The sequence below is a fragment of the Canis aureus genome, chromosome 3 (genome assembly GCF_053574225.1).
Source record: "Canis aureus isolate CA01 chromosome 3, VMU_Caureus_v.1.0, whole genome shotgun sequence".
Taxonomy (NCBI): Eukaryota; Metazoa; Chordata; class Mammalia; order Carnivora; family Canidae; genus Canis; species Canis aureus.
Genome location: NC_135613.1, coordinates 7765751 through 7785399, shown reverse-complemented (window position 1 = coordinate 7785399; position 19649 = coordinate 7765751). Strand labels below are relative to the sequence as shown.

The 19649-nt window shown below is 43.0% G+C and overlaps 1 protein-coding gene across 8 annotated transcripts in view; it reads right to left on the bottom strand.

The window, feature by feature from the left end:
* PRMT7 (protein arginine methyltransferase 7) overlaps positions 1 to 19649 on the bottom strand; it is a 43427-nt gene that overhangs the window by 21056 nt on the left and 2722 nt on the right. For 6 of the 8 annotated variants that reach the window (XM_077888088.1, XM_077888099.1, XM_077888103.1 and 3 more), the window contains 3 exons: positions 16974 to 17010; positions 9627 to 9776; positions 4842 to 4950 (listed from right to left, as the gene is read on the bottom strand). In XM_077888088.1, coding sequence (XP_077744214.1) covers positions 4842 to 4950; positions 9627 to 9776; positions 16974 to 17010 — 296 coding nt within the window. Of the gene's footprint in view, positions 1 to 4841; positions 4951 to 9626; positions 9777 to 16973; positions 17011 to 19649 lie in introns of those variants that run through there. The other 2 variants (XM_077888107.1, XM_077888110.1) reach the window with 2 other exon arrangements.

Here is a 19649-nt window from a genome sequence, read left to right as displayed (position 1 = left end):
CCTGTCTCTCTCTCTCTCTATCATAAATAAATAAAAATTAAAAAAAAAAAATCCTGCATAGGGCTCCCTGTATGGAATCTGCTTCTCTCTCTGCCTATGTCTCTGCCTCTCTCTCACTATGTCTCTCATGAATAAATAAAATCTTCAAAAAAATTTTTTTGATTAATGAGCCAACAGATAAAATAAACTTTGGAAGGGGCTATTCATCATAGAGAATTAACAATAAATCCTCCTAACGGTGCACAAATTCCAATCTGACAAAGCCCACTCATCTTCCCTACAAAGAAAACAAGTCAAGTGGATAACACAAGGAAAGAGAAGCATTGAGGAGACTCAAAGGAGGCTGCAGTACAGAGAGGTTGAACCTTAAGTCATGGAGACCTGAGCCTGGAGCCCACTGCCTAGCCTTGAACTCTTAGTGCTGATCATCAGTCATCTCAGCTGTAAAACAAGGGTAATGAGATCTACTCCAGGTAGTGTGGTTATGGCAGCAAAGGTAAAAAACTGTCCACTTTCTAGAGTACCCTTGTGCTCAATGGCAGAAAGCCGTGAAAGGAGACTTACAAGAAATATCTATTTCTTGGCACAGAGCCCACCCTCTGATATCACGCCAAACTCAAACAGAAATACTCTGTCCCAAACTGTACCTCACCCCTACATATCTGCTTCTTCCTCTGATGCCTCTGCCTCAGTGGATGGCACCACCAATCACACAGTCCTGAAACCTGGGCATCATTTGCCAGCTCCAGGAGAGCAGGGCCCCCGCCTGCTCTGCTCACCATTTTACCCCAATGCCTAGAACAACATCTAGCACCCAGGAATAGTCAGCAAACATTAGCTGAATTCTTTATTTATTTATTTATTTATTTATTTATTTATTTATTTATTTATTTATTTATGATAGTCACAGAGAGAGAGAGAGAGAGAGGCAGAGACACAGGCAGAGGGAGAAGCAGGCTCCATGCACCAGGAGCCCGACGTGGGATTCGATCCCGGGTCTCCAGGATCGCGCCCTGGGCCAAAGGCAGGCGCTAAACCGCTGCGCCACCCAGGGATCCCTGAATTCTTGATTCCTCCTTCTCTGTCACCCTACACTGTCACCAAGCCCTGCCAATTTTACCTCCTGAATAATTATTAAGCCAATTATGTAACTTAAATGATTGTCTAATTTGCTTCAAATAAACAGCTTTATGATCACCTGAATCTCAACAAACACTCCTGAGAGCCAGGCATCTAGCATATTGAGTGTGAATGGAGAAGGTACAGTGGGAGCCTGAGGAGAGTGATTACCCCAGTGCCTCCTGGGTCTCTGCCACACTACTAGATGGGAGGAATGCTTCTCCCTAAGTTAGCTATAATATAACTGGGATCAGACTTACCCATTCATTGTAATCAACTAGAAAACCAGCCAAAAATACATGAAACAAGTTTTTTCAGATGTTGAACAAGAGGAAATGCAATTTGTTCACCAAGAAGAGAAATAGAGTGACCCCTACAACTGCTCTGGCTTTCTGCCAGTAAGTACTTTCCAGGCTGCTATAGGGAGCAAGAGACCAAGTGGAATGTAGCAGTCTTGCTGAGATAAGGTGATAGCAACTGGAGTTGAGGGAGTGCAGGTGGCTGGGATTTGTAGGGGAGGGTACCAGAGAGGATGTTACACAGAAAAGGGGCTTCAGAAATCTGCAGAGCTCCCACGAAACCTCTTGTTGAATATACTCACACACACAGAAGACAAAACTGTAGAAAGCCAGACAAAGGATGACCATACCATGTAGATAGAAACCAATTTCCAGAGCTCAGAGGACTGGGAAACATTCTAGTAGTTCCAATCAACCAGCACCCAGAGATCCCAGAAAAGCCATGCTGTACTAGTATGACCCATGTAGTCTTGGAACAATGGTTTTCAACAGGGAGTGATTTTGCCCTCACCCCCAGGACATTCGGCAATGTCTGGAGACATTTTTGGTTGGCACAAAATGATGGAGGGGAAGGGGGCACTAGGTGCTATACTGGCTTCTACTGGTTAGAAGCCAGAAATAAACATCCTACAATACACAGAACAGCTCCTTCCAACAAAGAATTACCAGGCCCAAAATGTCAACAATGTCACTGTTGAGAAACCCTCACTTAGGGGCACTTAGGCTGGCTCAGTCAGTGGAGCATGCAACTCTTGATCTTGGGGTTGTGAGTTTGAGGCCCATCTTGGGTGAAGAGAAAAAAATAAAAATCTTCAAAAATAAAATCTTTAAGGGGCCCCTGGGGGTCTCATCCAGTTAAGCATCTGCCTTCAGCTCAGGTCATGATCTCAGGGGCCTGGGATCAAGGCCCCACATCGGACTCTCTGCTCAGAGGGCAGTCTGCTTCTCCCTTTCACTTTCCCTGTGCCCTCCCTTTCTCTCTTAAATAAATAAAATCTTTAAAAAAATAACAAACAAACCCTGACTTAAAGCTTTTTTTTTTTTTTTTTTTTGGAGAGTTGGGGCAAATAGGGTAGTGGGAGGGAGGGAGGTAGAGAAGGAGAGAAAGAGAGAATCCTAAGCAAGCTCCACACCCAGCACAGCCTGATGCAGAATGCCCCAACTTAAAGCTATTCAAACCCTGTTCCAACAAAACTTAAAAACAAGCCCTGAAAGGGTGGCTCAGGAGGTTAAGCATCCAACTCTTGATTTTGGCTCAGGTCATGATCTCAGGGTTGTGAGACTGAGTCCCACATCAGGCTTCGTCCTGGGATTCTATCTCATAAAACAAAATAAAACAAACAAAAAAACACAACCCCTGAGAAGATCAAAATGATTTGCCAGTAGCCCAACTACATGGCAAACAAAGTTTTTCTTTTTTAAAGATCATTCATTCATTCATTCATTCATGAGAGACAGAGAGAGAGAGATGCAGAGACATAGGCAGAGGGAGAGCCTGATGCAGGACTCAATCCCAGGACCCCAGGATCATGACCTGCCTGAGCCAAAAGCAGGCACTCAACCACTGAGCCACTCAGGTGACCCGGCAAACAAAGTTTTTAAAGGAAGACAATAAACTCTGATTCTCAGCAATGCAAAACTCCCAATATACACAGCATCCAAATAAAAATTACATGTGAAAAAGAAAAATTTAATCCAGAACCAGGATAAAAATTAGTCAATAGAACAAACCCAAAAGGAAGGACAGTGGAAGAAGATAAAGATATCAAAACTGAGATGCCTGGGTGGCTCAGGGCGTGATTCTAGATTCCCGGGTTGAGTCCCACATTGGGCTTCCTGTGTGGAGTCCGCTTCTCCCTCTGTCTGTGACTCTGCCTCTCTCTCTGTGTCTCTCATGAATAAATAAATAAAGACCTAATCATGAAGCTATCCATGTCCATCAGTAGCTGAAGGGATGAATGAAGATATACACCCACAAATGCAACAGAAGAGAACGAACTCTTGATCCACAGTATGTGGATGAAACCCAAAAGCATTATAATACAGAAAAGAAAGCAGGCACAAAAGAGTACCCATGGATAATTTCACTTATTCAAAATTCTAGAAAAGGGAGATCTAATATGTATTGAAGAAAGCAGATCAGTGGGTGTCTACAGTCAGCAATATGGAGGCAACCAGCTGTAAAGCATCATGAGGAATCTCTTTGTACATGATAAAGACATTCTACAATCTTGATTACAAAAGAGGTCCCAAGTGTGTTTACATTTGTCCAAACTCATGAACCTATATACTTAAGAGAGATGCCTTTTTAAAAAAGATTTGATTTACTTAAAAGAGAGAGGGGGGATCCCTGGGTGGCTCAGCGGTTTAGTACCTGCCTTTGGCCCAGGGCGTGATCCTGGGGTCCCAGGATCGAGTCCCATGTCAGGCTCCGTGCGTGGAGCCTGCTTCTCCCTCTGCCTCTGTCTCTGCCTCTCTCTGTGTCTCTCATGAATAAGTAAATAAAATCTTTTAAAAAAGAGAGAGAGAGAGAGAGAGAGCCAGAGAGCATGAACATGGAGGGGAGGGAGAAACAGTTATCCACAAATAGGGAACCAGACTTGGGGGGCTTGATCCCAGGACCCTGGGATCATGACCCGAGTTGAAGGCAGATGCTTAACCGACTGAGCCAGCCAGGTAACCCCAGATGCACTCATTTTATGAAAATTTATCTGAATAGCACTGATTAGAAAGTGGGATAATAATTTTTATACTCTTTTGCATTATGTTTCAAAAATAAAGGGGACACTAATCCCTTCTTTGTGCATGTTTCAGTTTCTCCATTAAAAGCATTTTTTTAATTAAGTGTAACAAAAATGTTGACCTTATATACATGCTTCCTTCTAAAATACTGCATTTTAAAAACTGTGATGATATCCACATTCCAGAAGTTTCTTTTGCAAACCTTTCCACTGTGCTCCCCAGGTATCAGTGGCATGTGAACATTTTAGAAGTCTGATTCAAACGCCTAGACTATAAAAAATATTCTCAAAACCTGGAGGGATTGTGCCATACAGGCAAATATCACATTGGATGCTATAGTAGGATGTCAGCACTAAGCAAATCTCTTTCTGTCATCTACTTAGTTTCATTTCCGTCTGATGAAATTGAAAACTCAGAGAGCTAGGTCACATAAGAATTTGAACGTGCTTAAAGCAAAAGGAAGTTTCATTTGTACTACCACTGTTGAACATAATTAGCTCTGATTTACTCACTGCTGATTTAACTAGCAAAGAAGCAAAGTGCTTATCTTAGGACCACATAGAGAGACTCCGTTTTTCTGAGATTACCTGAAAACATTTATTCCAGGTAATCAGAATAAACCTTTTCTTCTCTCCTTCGAGAATAAGTAAAGCTTTCAAAAACACTATTTGTTAATCTTACCTGGCCCTACGGTCACCTCAGTGGAATGCTTGTTGATAATCTTAATTTTATCACTGAAGCCATTTTTCTCTACAATCTTCACAGCAGCATCAGCCATAGGCTTAAAAACCTAGAAATGAGAGCCAAAGCCCAAGTAAAAATGAACAATAAATTGAATAACATCCTGACACAAAAGACCAGCAAGATATGTCTTGCTAAAAGAAATCTCCACTACAGAATTTTCTCCTAAATATATAAAATGTTGGGATCCCTTGGTGGCTCAGTGGTTGAGCATCTGCCTTTGGCTCAGGTCGTGATCCCAGGTTCTTGGGATCGAGTCCCATGGGGAGCCTGCTTCTTCCTCTGCCTATGCCTCTGCCTCTCTCCCTGTGCCTCTCATGAATAAAATCTTAAAAATAAGGGCAGCCCCAGTGGCATAGTGGTTTAGCGCCGCCTGCAGCCTGGGGTGTGATCCTGGAGACCCAGGATTGAGTCCCACTTCAGGCCTCCTGCATGGAGCCTGCTTCTCCCTCTGTCTGTGTCTCTGACCCTCTCTCTGTGTGTCTCTATGAATAAACTAAATCTTTAAAATATATATATATATATATATAAAATGTACCTCTGTTAGGATATGATACAGCAAAATATACCTTTGGGCTGATCTGATCTAAATAAACGAACTTTGGAACTTAAATATTTTATTCTCCAAATGTGTGTTATGAAAATGAATACAAAAAAAAAAAAAAAGAAAATGAATACAAATGGAAGACATTCTGCTGGGTTTACCTTGCAGGAATTAAACCTTACATGCCAGGCACACTGGAGAAGCAGGGCTTCCCAAGGAGGCTGCACTACCCGACAAGGACGGCAGGTGGCAGTGTACCACATTAGAGGAAGGTCGAAGGGGGACGTGCCTCACAAAACCATGAACCTGGGACCTGGGGCAGGACGCGTCCTGTCCTTGCCAGAGGAAAAGTGAGACTGTTATGGTATTAGTTGTTAAGTTGGACAGGCATCAGTTCAAAACTCTCAAATCCCCGCTGCTAGCAGAATACAGCTAGTCTTTTATGGTATTCGAGGCCCTCCATAATACAAACCCCCTTACTTCCTCCAGCCTTATTCACCCTCACTCCACCCTACCCTCACCCATGACTGATGTTGTAGCCACGCTGATCTCACTGTGCACTAGGCAAGCCTGAGCCTTCTCTGCTCTACTTCCACCTGCCAAAGCAAACCCTACCTTCCAAGGCAGCACATATCCCCTCTTCTCCAGAAGTCTTCCTAAACCTCTCACATGTCCCTAAACACAAGTCCCTCCAATTCTTACTTCCTAGCCTGCCTAATTTATTTATTTTTTTTAAGATTTTATTTATTTATTCATGAGAGAGAGTGGGGGCGGGGGGCAGAGTCACAGAGGAAGAAGCAAGCTCCAAGCAGGGAGCCCGATGTGGGACTCGATCCCAGGACTCCAGGATCACACCCTGAGCTAAAGGCAGATGCTTAACTGACTGAGCCACCCAGGCACCCCTAGCCTGCCCAATTTAGACTGCAAAGCTCCAACCACAACAGCACATAAAACATTACAGATATACATGCAGCCACACCCACAGAGTGGAAATAGAACAAACTGATAAGCTGGTCACAACAACACTGCCATTTTTTCTAAGTCCTTTTCTGCATTGTCTATATTTTCTACCATGAACACATATTAGTTTTATTATAATCAAGGGGAAATGCTATATTCTTCTGTAAAGAATACATACGTGCTTAGCTAGGAAAAGAAATCTTCACAATCTGTTTCAAATTATTTCTAGGATCTATCTCGATGTATTTAGATGTAGTTTGGGGGCCTCACACCCTCAGTTCTCACCCATCACTTTGCCTCCATCCCAAAGTATCACAAGTTCATGTCACCCCCTTGGCCCTCTTGCCTCTTGACGTTGTCACTCATTTCCTCTGCTGACCCTTCAGGCTCTGACATTCGCAGTCTCCTCCTCAGCCACCAAGAACTCAAGATCTCACCCAGAACATTTCTTTCTGGAATGGTCCCTGAAGTTGACTTCCCAACATCATTCTGTGTATTCTCCTGCCCCTCCAGTCAGTTTGGGGGACTGACCTTCTTCCAAATGGTATGTGCACCTGACTGGTCTATGGGTAACTGAATCTTTCAGGCCAGGTCAATGAGGTAAGTTAAACAGTATTTAACCGTATTCTGGCCAATGATACCACAAGGAGAGGTGTGCTGGAGATTCCTGAGAAAGTTATTCTTGCTCTTAAAAAGGAGGGGGAAAAAAGTGAGAAAAGCAGGACCATGCTTCATTTTCAAAGCATCTGCCACAGAAATTACTGCACCTAATATACCTTCCCAAAATATTCCTTACTTTTCAAATGTATTAACAGAGAAGTTTAGGGGCACCTGGGTAGCTCAGTGATTGAACATCCAACTTTGGCTCAGATCGTGATCCCAGAGTTCTGGGATTGAGTCCCACATAGGGCTTCTGCATGGAGCCTGCTCTTCCCTCTGCCTATGTCTCTGTTTCTCTGTGTCTTTCACTTAAATAAATAAAATCTTTTAAAAAAAAGAGAGAGAGAAGTTTATAGTCAATGTCTATGATTTCTTATATTCCATCCACTCCTCAATCCTACTACCCTGAAAATACCATCTAAAGGAGGCCACCTCCTTACTATCAACCCAACAGCCTCCTCTCAGTCCTCATCCAGCTCAGTCAGCTTCCTTACCCACATTAATATAAGGGACAACACACACTTAAATCTAAGTTGATTAAAACCGAATGAAATTTAAAAACTCAGTTCCCCAGTCTTACAAGTTGGACCGCAAGTGCTAAGCAGCCATATGTGGCTAGGGACCACGGTTTTGATCAGCATAGCTATAAAAGATATTCAGCATCACAGAAAGTGATTGGACTTTGCTGCTCTAGAACATCCACACTTGCTGACCACTCCCTCTTTCCTCTGATTTCCATGCAATCTGTCCCCTCTTGGCTTCCACTTCTGCCCTCTGGGATCTTTTTATGTCTGTCTGAACTTGACTTTACTGGTCACTCTTCTTCTCTCAGAGATATGGGTTCTCAGGTTTGCCCACCTTATTCTACTCTTTCCTTTGACAATCACACATTCTCCCATCAAAGCTACCATTGTAGAGTGACCACAATTAGAAACTGTAGACCAAGTCTCCAGGTCTAGTTTTTTTTTTTTTTTTTTTTTAGATTTTATTTATTTGTCAGAGAAAGAGAGAACACAAGCAGGGGGACGGCAGGTAGAGAGAGAAAAAGCAGGATCCCCGCTGAGCAAGGAGCTCAATGTGGGACTCGATCCCCAGGACCTGGGGATCATGACCCGAGAAGCAGCCAAATGCTTAACCACCTAGGCCAACCCGGGATCAGGCCTAGTTCTATTTATTAATTGTGAGATTAAGTCTTTAACCTCTGTGGGTCCTAGTTTTTTCATCTGTAAAGTAAGGATAATAGAATTTACTTAAGGCTAACTAAGGCAATCATACTAAAACAGATGTCTTCACATCTGCTTTAAAATCTTCATGACGCCCAAAAAGGCCAAGAAGTGACTCAATGTTTTTATGAAGTTCTCAGGCAAGTGCACAGTCATGCACACACACATACACACCTCACTCTCAGGACTTCCATGGAAACCTGAAGCCCACTATTCCTACTTTAGGTTAAGAACTAACTCAGGATATGGGAGTTTGGAGTCTTTATTGTAGCACTCGGGTCCTCCATAGTCTGGCTACAACCTATCTTTCTGGATTTCTACCATGACACCATTAGTCATGAGTCTAGACAACATAACATGGTATTCCTTCAGCCTAAAATGTCCACCTTCCTAGATCATGAGCATCACATTGTAGGAATGCTGGAAAGAGTCTGAATAGAATGAATACTCCAGGGTGCTACCTTCAGACCTTACGTGAGAAAGCAAAAAACTTCTATCTTGTTTAAGCCACTGTTATTTTGAGACTTTGTTATTTGCAACTCAATCACCACACAAACCAAATTTTGTAGGAAAAGTGTTTAAATATATGACACCTTGGGGATCCCTGGGTGGTCCAGTGGTTTAGCACCTGCCTTTGGCCCAGGGTGCGATCCTGGAGTCCTGGGATCGAGTCCCACGTCAGGCTCCCAGCATGGAGCCTACTTCTCCCTCCTCCTGTGTCTCTGCCTCTCTCTCTCTCTCTCTCATAAATAAATAAATAAATAAATAAATAAATAAATAAATAACACCTCTTCCCAAAAGCTGGGAAGAACATACATCAGAGTTTTAACAATGGTTAACTAAGTTAACACACTATTTTACATTTATGATATTTCCTAGACTGGAATGCAATATTTACATTAATCAGAAAAACAACATATCTTTAATGTTTTAGTAAACACCCAATTCTTGACAAACATACTAAGATAGCTAGCTTTGTGGGGACATTTAAGCTAACAGATCTCAACCTCAGTGCAGAGTCAAAACTCCCAATGCCCAGGTCCCATCCCAGAACAACTAAATTAAAACAAAGGGGAAGGATGCAATTAGGCATCAGTATTTTTTGAAGCTACTTAGTGATTCTGATATGCAGCCAAAACTGAGAACTGCTATTTTCCAAGGAGAAAACAAGTCCCTGAAAGAAGGAACTGTGTCTGATTCATCTCCATATCCTAGAACCTGGCCCTGTGCTTGGGCACAATGAACACTCCTTGAATGTCTGCGAACAAATGGATAGACAAGGTGCATGAGGGACTTCCCAAATAAGACACAGGACACAGAGTGAAGAGCATAGCTCACCTCAATGGCATAGCAGAAGTCAGCCCCTGCCGTGACCGCCATCATTGACAAGAGTCCTGTGCCAGTGCCAATGTCAAGAACCAAGGCCTTCTGTCCTCTGGCCTTCATCCTGCTCACAGCAGCCCGGATACCTTGATAATATTTTATATTCTAAGAGAAACAGAGAAACCACTGTCACTTCATACCAGTTACTATAAATAAATGGAAAGTTCTTTGTTTAGTCTGGGAGTCATGGCTAGCAGCAACAGTGTTAAGTCATGATCCCACGGCTTTCTGGCCCCTCAACGAACAGCACTGGGAGCTGAGTCAGGCAGGTCCTGCGAGACTCCAAGAGCATGGGGTCAGCCTCTTGCCCTTTATTTGGCGACTGCCCCTCCCCTCCACACCCAATTCTCTTCAGTACTCTGCTTAGAGGGGCTGGGGCTCTGCCAACCACATTCTCCTTTTCCAGCTATTCGGTATGAACAAGGAAACTAGAGGGTGGCAACTGGCAGTGGGGAGAAAATTCATTCTTTCCCAAATGGTTGCTGCTTTCATCAGGGTCCTCCTGAAGTGGGGGCTGGCTCCAGTGCCAACTCATCTCCTTCCTTTCCTCACCAGCCGCCTTGGGCCCCTTGGACAGCAGCAGCACTCAAGCAGCTGCCCCTCTGAGAGCTGAGCACCAGCCACAGGACCTCTTCTCCACACTTCAGGGCTCAAGAATGTCACTCTTCTCTCGGGTTTCCTCAGTCCTAGGCAACGTGGCTGCTTTCCGCAATTACTACCACGAGGTAACCTTCCCGCTTGTGTCCCAGGCCTCCCACATCTGTTACCAATTCCCTCTGCTGAAAGAGTAACCTGGCCTAGGGCTTCCTTACTGGACTCTAATTCACACAGGTTCCTTGTCTACAAAATAATCCCCTCCTCAGGAAATCATTTCTTTGTTTTTAGTTCAGGTACTTAGTAGCTTAAACAGATACGTTTTCCAACTGTAACAGTTTGGCTCAATAGGTATCCTGACTCTTCTGTCAAAAATAACTAATAATGATGGGGAAAATACTTGCAAATCTCTTTTAGTGCACTAATGAGCTGGCAAGTTAGTAAGAAGCATTAAGAGGCCAAAACAGGGATCCCTGGGTGGCACAGCGGTTTAGCGCCTGCCTTTGGCCCAGGGCGCGATCCTGGAGACCCGGGATCGAATCCCATGTCGGGCTCCCAGTGCATGGAGCCTGCTTCTCCCTCTGCCTGTGTCTCTGCCTCTCTCTCTCTCTCTGTGACTATCATAAATAAATAAAAATTTAAAAAAAAAAAAAAAAAAAGAGGCCAAAACACCTGGAAGTCGATTCCCAGCCCCCGAACTGAGCCTTAAAATGATGGTCCAACGGGCTGACACCTTGATCACAGCCTGCCAGGGACCCACAGCCCAGGTGCATAGTGAAGCTAAGCCAGATTTCGAACTCGCAGAAATACGGAGATAGTAACTCTCCTCAGCCATTAAATTTTGGGATAATTTGTTATGCAACAATACATAACTAACATAGGACTGGTAACAAAAGGACAATATTCTCTGACCTAAGTGCAATCAAGTTACAAATCTCAGTAACAAAAATATAAATATTCTAAAGAAAAAAGATTTTTGAACATTGAGAAATTCTAAAATCACAGATAAAAGACTAAATCAAAAGAATTAGAAACTATCTGTAACTGAATTTTTTAAAATTACATATCAAAATTCGGGGGATAGCTAAAAGCAATATTTGGAGAGAAATATATTAGAAAAGACAAAAGACAAAGTAATCATCCACCTCAAAAAAATTAAAAAGAGGACTACAACATAACCTCCAGACCAGCAGATGAATAAAAATAATAAAACACAAAAATTAGCTAACTAGGGAATATAGAGATTTTATAGGACTTTTTAATAAAAATTATTTCAAAAATCTAATAAAATTAACGAACCTCTGCTAAGTCCAAAAAAAAAAAAAAAAAAAAAAAAGTGGGGGAGAAAAAGTAGTGACCAAAAACTGGAAATGGGGAGCTGGAACACGGTATCAGTATATATGTGGCAGGTATTAGAAATTAAAGATTATGAACAGGGGTGCCTGGGTGGCTCAGTTGGTTAAGCATCTGCCTTAGGCTCCCAGAATTCTGGGATTGGCCTGCATTGGGCTCCCTGCTCAGTGGGGAGTCTGCTTCTCCCTCTGCCACTCCCCCTGCTTGTGCTCTCTCACTCTCTGTGTCAAATAAAATCTTTTTTTAAAAAAGGCTATGAACAACTTCTTAGCAAATAAAATTCCTTTTTTTTTTTTTTTTAAAGATTCTATTTATTTACTCATGAGACACAGAGAGAGAGAGGCAGAGACATGGGCAGAGGGAGAAGCAGGCTCCCTGTGGGGAGCCAGATGCGGGACTTGATCCCATGACCCGGGATCATGCCCTGAGCGAAAGGCAGACACTTAACCACTGAGCCACCCAGGCATCCCAGTAAACAAATTTTTAAAAAATCAGACGAAGTAGACTTTATACTGGAAATTCAATGCAACACACTAGAGCAAGAAAAAGTGAAATAAGATCTAGAAAGAAAGAAAGTTGTTGTTATTCACACATGAATGTCTATGAAAACCCAAAATACCTACAGACAACTTCTGCCACTAAGTAAACTTAATAAAAACCAAGTGAAATTTTATGTATCAGCAACAGCCTTTAAAACATTGGCAAAGGGGCAGCCCGGGTGGCTCAGCGGTTTAGCGCCGCCTTCAGCCTGGGGCGTGATCCTGGAGACCCGGGATCGAGTCCTACATCGGGCTCCCTGCATGAAGCCTGTTTCTCCCTCTGCCTGTGTCTCTGCGTCTCTCTCTCTCTCTCTCTGTGTCTCTCATAAATAGATAAAACCTTAAAAAAAAAAAAAAAAAAAAAAAACCATGGGCAAAGGGAAAGATTTCTTAAACAAGAGATAAAAGCCAAAGGCAGATGCTTGAACTGACTGAGCCACCCAGGTACCACTACTATTCTTTTTTAAACCATACGTACACATATTATACTCTTCTGTATGTCTGTCACAATAAAATAGATTTCAAAGAATAAGAATGGTACCAGATCTTGGGCAGCCCGGGTGGCCCAGGGGTTTAGCGCCACCTTCAGCCCAGGGCCTGATCCTGGAGACCCGGGATCGAGTCCCACATCAGGCTCCCTGCATGGAGCCTGCTTCTCCCTCTGCCTGTGTCTCTCTGCTTCTCTCTCTTTCTCTCTCTGTGTGTCTCTCATGAATAAAATCTTAAACAAACAAAAAAGAATGGTACCAGACCTCAAAATAGTAGCACTGAACTCTAAAAGAAAATGGAGGGCAGCCCCGGTGGTGCAGCGGTTTGGCGCCGCCTGCAGCCTGAGGCATGATCCTGGAGACCCCGGATCGAGTCCTGCTTCGGGCTCCCTGCATGGAGCCTGCTTCTCTCTCTGCCTGTCTCTCTCTCTCTGAATGAATAGATAAATAAATCTTTAAAAAAAAAAAAAAAGAAAGAAAGAAAGAAAATGGAGGGCAGCCGCAGTGGCCCAGCAGTTTGGCACCCCGGCTTTGGCCAGGGGTGTGGTCCTGGAGAACAAGGATGGAGTCCCATGTTGGGCTCCTTGCATGGAGCCTACTTCTCTCTCTGCCTCTCTCTCTCTGTATCACTCATGAATAAATAAATTAAATCAAAAAAAAAAAAAAGAAGAGAAAAAATGGATAGGGGTACCTTGCTGGTTTAGTCAGTGGAGCATGCAACTCTTGATCTTGGGGCTGTGAGTTCAATCTCCATGCTGGTTGTAGAAATTACTTAAAAATTAAATCATTTTTAAAAAGGTAAAAAATTAAAAAGTTTTTAAAAATGGATATTGTCAAAATTCTGATGGGAAGTGATTTCCAAACTAGAATCCATATTCAGTTTAACTCTTTTTTTTTTTTATAGAATTAAACTTTTTTTTTTTTAATTTTTTATTTATGATAGTCACACAGAGAGAGAGAGAGAGAAGCAGAGACACAGGCAGAGGGAGAAGCAGGCTCCATGTACCGGGAGCCCGAAGTGGGATTCGATCCCGGGTCTCCAGGATCACGCCCTGGGCCAAAGGCAGGCGCCAAACCACTGCGCCACCCAGGGATCCCTTTTTTTTTTTTTTAAGGAAAAATCACAGCCCAGGGCGTGGGCCTGGAGTCCCGGGATCGAGTCCCGCATCAGGCTCCCTGCACGGAGCCTGCTTCTCCCTCTGCCTGTGTCTCTGCCTATGTCTCTCTCTCTCTCTCTCTCTCTCTCCCCCCCTCTCTCTGTGTCTCTAATGAATAAATATGCCTGTGTCTCTACCTCTCTATGTGTCTCTAATGAATCTTAAAATCTAAAAATCTCTAATGAATCTAAAATCTTAAAAAACAAACAAATATATTATAGGAAGTTGGTGGTATAGTGGGGAGCACAGCTGCCTTCCAAACACAAGTACATCCCTCCTAAGCAGGAGGTGTGTGGCTTTCTGTGTGTGGCTGTGGGATAACAGAGGGAGAATAGAACTGGGACCTGGCCTGGGAGTTTCAGTACAGCCACGAGCTGATCACCTGAGAAACCTGGTTAGCACCATCCTCAACAGTAAACCAGGGTCAGCATACCCTCCAATTAATGACACCCATTAAATTAGCTAAGGCTTTTTAATTACCCAATTTTTAAGCTACTCCAGTGAAACTGAAGCCCTCTTAAAACGCAATTTGGCAGTGTCTAACAAGAATCATATCTACATTCAAAACCCTAGACTAGGGGATCCCTGGGTGGCGCAGAGGTTTGGCGCCTGCCTTTGGCCCAGGGCGCGATCCTGGAGACCCGGGATCGAATCCCACATCGGGCTCCCGGTGCATGGAGCCTGCTTCTCCCTCTGCCTGTGTCTCTGCCTCTCTCTCTCTCTGTAACTATCATAAATAAATAAAAATTAAAAAACAAACAAACAAACAAAAAAAAACAAAACCCTAGACTACACCAAAGGAGATATTCCAATGACAAGTAACTGCATAGAAATATGTTTGACATCATTAGTCATTAGAAAAAAATGGAAATTAAAACCAGGATTAAATGTATGTTTAACATATGGGCCCAGCAATTCCACATATAGATATATACCCAAAAGAGATGAAAATGTGTCCACACAGACTTGCATGTGAGTTTTCATACACAGGATTGCTACAACAGCCCAAACTGGAAACAATCCAAACATACATCAGCTGATAAATGGATAAAATAATGGAAAAATCTATATAATTGAATGTGACTTAGCAATAGGAAGGGATGAATACTAAGACATATTCAACATGAGTGAACCTCAAAAACATGATGAAGAACATTATGTGTTCTTATGTGAAGAACACATAAGACTATCTCTCACATGATTTCATTTACATGAAATTTCCAGGAAAGGCAAAACTGCAGTGACAGAAAGCTGGTCGGTGATTGCCTAGGGCTGAGAGCTAGCACTGGGAGGGACTGCAAACAGGCAGGAGCTAATTTTATGAGGTAATAGAAGTGTTCTAAATAACGACAAAAGTAAGGCACCATGCAAAAGTACAGAGAAATTAGTTTACCTTGGCTGTGCCACTAACCAGCAAATTCTGACTCCATTTCCTCATGGAGAGAATGGTGAGGAGGGGAAGCAGAAGTTAAAGTGGTAAATAACGAACAGTCGGGAACATTCCTCCAAGGAATTTGGATTTTACTTTGAAAGCAGTGAGAGACCACTGAGGACAGTGCTAAACTGGGTTCTCAAGGTTTTTGTTTTTAGAGATTTTATTTATTTATTCATGAGAGGCACACACAGAGAGAGGCAGAGGCACAAGCAGAGGGAGAAGCAGGCTCCATGCAGGGAGGCCGATGTGGGACTCGATCCTGGAACTCCAGGATCACGCCCTGGGCCAAAGGCAGGCACTAAACCGCTGAGCCACCCAGGTGTCCCTCTCAGGGTTTTAAGTAGAGGAAACACACAGATTGGCGTTTCAGAAAGATCTCTTGAGCTGCTATGCAGAGAAAAAAAAACAGAGGCCAACACTAATAAACGAGGTCTGAGCAGGCAGTGGAGTTGAAAGACCCATAGGATTTGATGACAGATTGCAGGCTCAGATGAGGAAAAGGGTGCCATCTTTCTGGCCTGCCGAATGAATGGATGGTAATGCCATTCGTCCAAACACCCTGGAAGCTGAGGTAAAAAGGATCCTCTTTGCAGATGACACTAAAATCAGAGAGGCTCACAAGAATCCATTAAGAAGCCAAGACCATCAGGGCGCCTGGGTGGCCCAGTGGGTTAAGCGCCTGGCTCAGGTCATGGTATCAGAATCCTGGGATCAAGCCCCGCATCAGGCTCCCTGCCCCACAGGGAGTCTGCTTCTCCTTCTCCTCCTCTGCCCCTTCCCCCTGCTTGTGTGCGTGCTCTCTTTCTCAAATAAATAAAATCTTAAAAAAAAAAAAAAAAAAAAAGGCAGCAATGGCCAAGACCATTAAGCTAGAGAAAATGAGTCAAAACCAGGAACAATGTTTGTTCCACATTCTATAATTCTCCAACAGCTCGGCAAAGGCACTCAGATATTTGATGAAAATCAGGGAGGCACCCAGCCCCCCTTGATGTAGCCTACAAACTAATGATGCTTAAGGAGATTGTTCTGTCATGATGTTGCCAAGAAGTATGCAGCCTGAGCAGTTAACCAGGGTAGACACTACCACCAACACAGCCTCACAACCAACCCTACCATTTGCCTTGATCCTTCTCCTGCTCTGCACTGCTCAGTTCGCCCTGCATTCTTGGCCTTCAAGCTTCCCCATTTCTAAGCCATCCACATGAGAATGACTAGTCAACCATTCTTTGTAGACCAGAAAAACTTGCGTTGCTAGCTATCATAACCAGAACTACAACATAGTCCAAACAGGAAAAGAAAACAGAGATGAAACAAAAATGGGAAAAGGGAAAATAAAAATGAAATATCACTGTGCAATGGAAGCCAAATGTGCTTTACTAAGTAGTCTGGAGTGGCCCCTAGAGATCTGATTTTAAAATTACTAATGGACTATACAAGGTCAAACTGTAATTAAGAGGAAGTTTTATCTAGAAGGGACTATGGAGATTAGCTAATATATCCCATTCCTTTCAAATCCTATAAATAAGATCTGCAGAGGTCTCGTGTCCTTTCCAAGGTCACACTCAGGTAAATAGTAGAGCTGGAAGTAGGACCCAGCCTCCTGACAGATAGCCCAACCATTACACCATAATGGCTCCCTGCATTATCCTAACAACATGCCTCTGGAGGGAATGTTTAACCTTATAACTAAAGGTTTCAAACACCACAGCAAGATAATGGTTTCCTTTTATACTTACTCTGTCTTTGTCATGCAGCATATCAGCATAGGATGATCTAAAAAAAAAAAAAAAAAAAAAAAAACAACAGGTCAGAAATCTCTGCTAATGATATCCATCAACTTATGAGAGCAATCACATATATAATATAATGCATTCCTGGGACACCTGGGGTGACTCTGCGGTTGAGCGTCTGCCTTTGGCTCAGTGTATGATGCCTGGATACTGGGATCGAGTCCCACATCAGGCTCCCTGCATGGAGCCTACTTCTCCCTCTGCCTATGTCTCTGCCTCTCTTTCTCTATGTCTCTCATGAATGAATAAAATCTAAATAAATACATACATACATACATACATAAATACATAAATATCTTTAAAATACATATATATAATGCATTCCTAAATCAGATGGACAAACATCCAGGCCAGCCCATTTTATTTTTTATTTATTTCTGAACAATAATTGACATTCAATGTTACATCAGTTTCAGGTATACAACATAGTGATTTGACAAGTCTATACTCAATGCTCACTACAGTAAGTGTAGTCACCACATAACATTATTACAATATCATTAACTATATTCCCTATGCTGTACTTTACATCTCTAATCCAGGTCCATTTTAAACTATTTTAATGGAGTTATAAGCTGTCATTCTCCAGTACTGCAGGGACAAAAATCTTAGAGAAAGATGTTTATTTTCAGCAAATAACTTCAGCTTTAAAATGCTCTGGTAGGGCAGCCCGGGTGGCTTGGCGGTTTAGCGCCACCTTCGGCCCAGGGTATGATCCTGGAGACCCAGGATCGAGTCCCATGTCAGGCTCCCTGCATGGAGCCTGCTTCTCCCTCTGCCTGTGTCTCTGCCTCTCTCTCTGTGTCTCTCATAGATAAATTAAAAAAAAAAAAAAATGCTCTGGTAGTTAGCCCTCACAGTAATTCCATAGCCACCAAGATATTGATCATGTTATACATCACACATTTTTTTTTAAAGATTTTATTTATTTATTCATGAGAGAATAAATAACTTTATTTATTAAAGCCCAGAACTTTCCCTTATGTCATCAGGGAGAACAAAGAGCTTACCAAACTACAGGCTGTTAAAGGGAAGAGAGTTGCTTTTCCATATTTTCTGTCACATTAATTCACAAACTTGGAAAAATTTCTGGCAGGGTCAGGATAAACCTCCAGAACTCAGCAATCCCAGTCCAAAGATGCTTGCTGAGTTCCAAGTAAGAGCTAAGTGGCTCTCACTAAACAGAGGATTTCCAGCTTCAGGTCAACGTTAATCACTAGAGAAGTTTTTTTATTTGTTTTTATAAAAGTAGGCCCCATACCCAAAATGGGGCTTGAACTCATGACCCTGAAATCAAGAGTCACATTTCTCTACTGACTGAGCCAGCCAAGTAGCTTCGAGGGCTTATTTTATTTTATTAAAGATTTTTTATTTGTTCAGTTGAGAGCGAGAGCGCCAGCTAGAGCATAAGCTGGGCAAGGGGCAGAGGAAGAAGTAGTAGCAGACTCCCCGCTGAACAGGGAGCCCAGTGACTATGCGAGGCTCAAGCCCAGGACCCCGGGATCATGACCTGAGCCAAAAGCAGATGTTTAACCGACTGAGCCACCCAAGTGCCCCTGGAGAACTTATTTTAAATGCAGATTCCCATGACACAAGGAAATAGATCCTGATCAAGAAAATTGGGCTGGAGTCCAGAACTACATACTTGAACTGGTGCCTCAGCCAACTGCGACATAGGCCGTTCATACTCTACACTTTGCAGAGCACTGTACTAAAAGAACACTGTTCTTTTTTAAAGTGGCACAACAAGGCTTTTACATGTGAACCCACCTACAATTGCTTAGTTGAAATCTGGTTCTGCCTTTCAAGAGATGTTTCTGGTCCCCATCTTCCCAGCCTCATCACCCAATCTCCCCCACTACTCCACAGATACTCTAAGCACTACCAGACCACTCCACCACTAACATCCAGGATTTCTGTCCCAGCTGGACACTCCCTTTTCCTGAAACACTCTCCTCTTTTCCACTTTCCAGCCATTTCCTCCTGGTTCTCCTGCCTCCTCTATTCCAGGATTCCTTTTTCAGGTGGAGACCTTTCTCATTCCACACCCTCACTGACCCTGGTCTCTTCAGCCTGGATGTCCAAACCCAGACACCTATTCTCCATCACCTTCCTCTTCCCAGCAGTACCCATTTCCACTGTGTTCTCCCTCTTGGGAAAAACAGCTCCATCCACCTTGTCACTCTAACCAGAAATCCTGGGTGCTTCTTGAATTTTCTCTTTCTTCACTGTATCCAATAAGTTACCAAACTCAAGCTCCCTCAAAGCTCTCTCTTCCTCTCCCCACCTCTACTGCCTCACCTGTGCGGTTGTATATCACTCACATGGTTTCTGCTTCCTCCAACCTACTTTCCACACTGTTCTCAGTAAATGTTCCAAAATGCAACCTAATCTGTTTTCTCCCTGCTTAACATCTAAATCACTCTGAAAATAATGACCAAAATCTTTAGAAAGGTAATGTTTTTGAGCCTTTATATTCTGCCCCACACATTGTATTTCACTCACCCATCAAACAACTCTAAATTAAGGATATTATATGAGGAAACATAACATTTTTACATATATCGAGCTGTTACATGACATCTGACTCTTCACATTGAAATGACTTTGCTTAACTCCCAA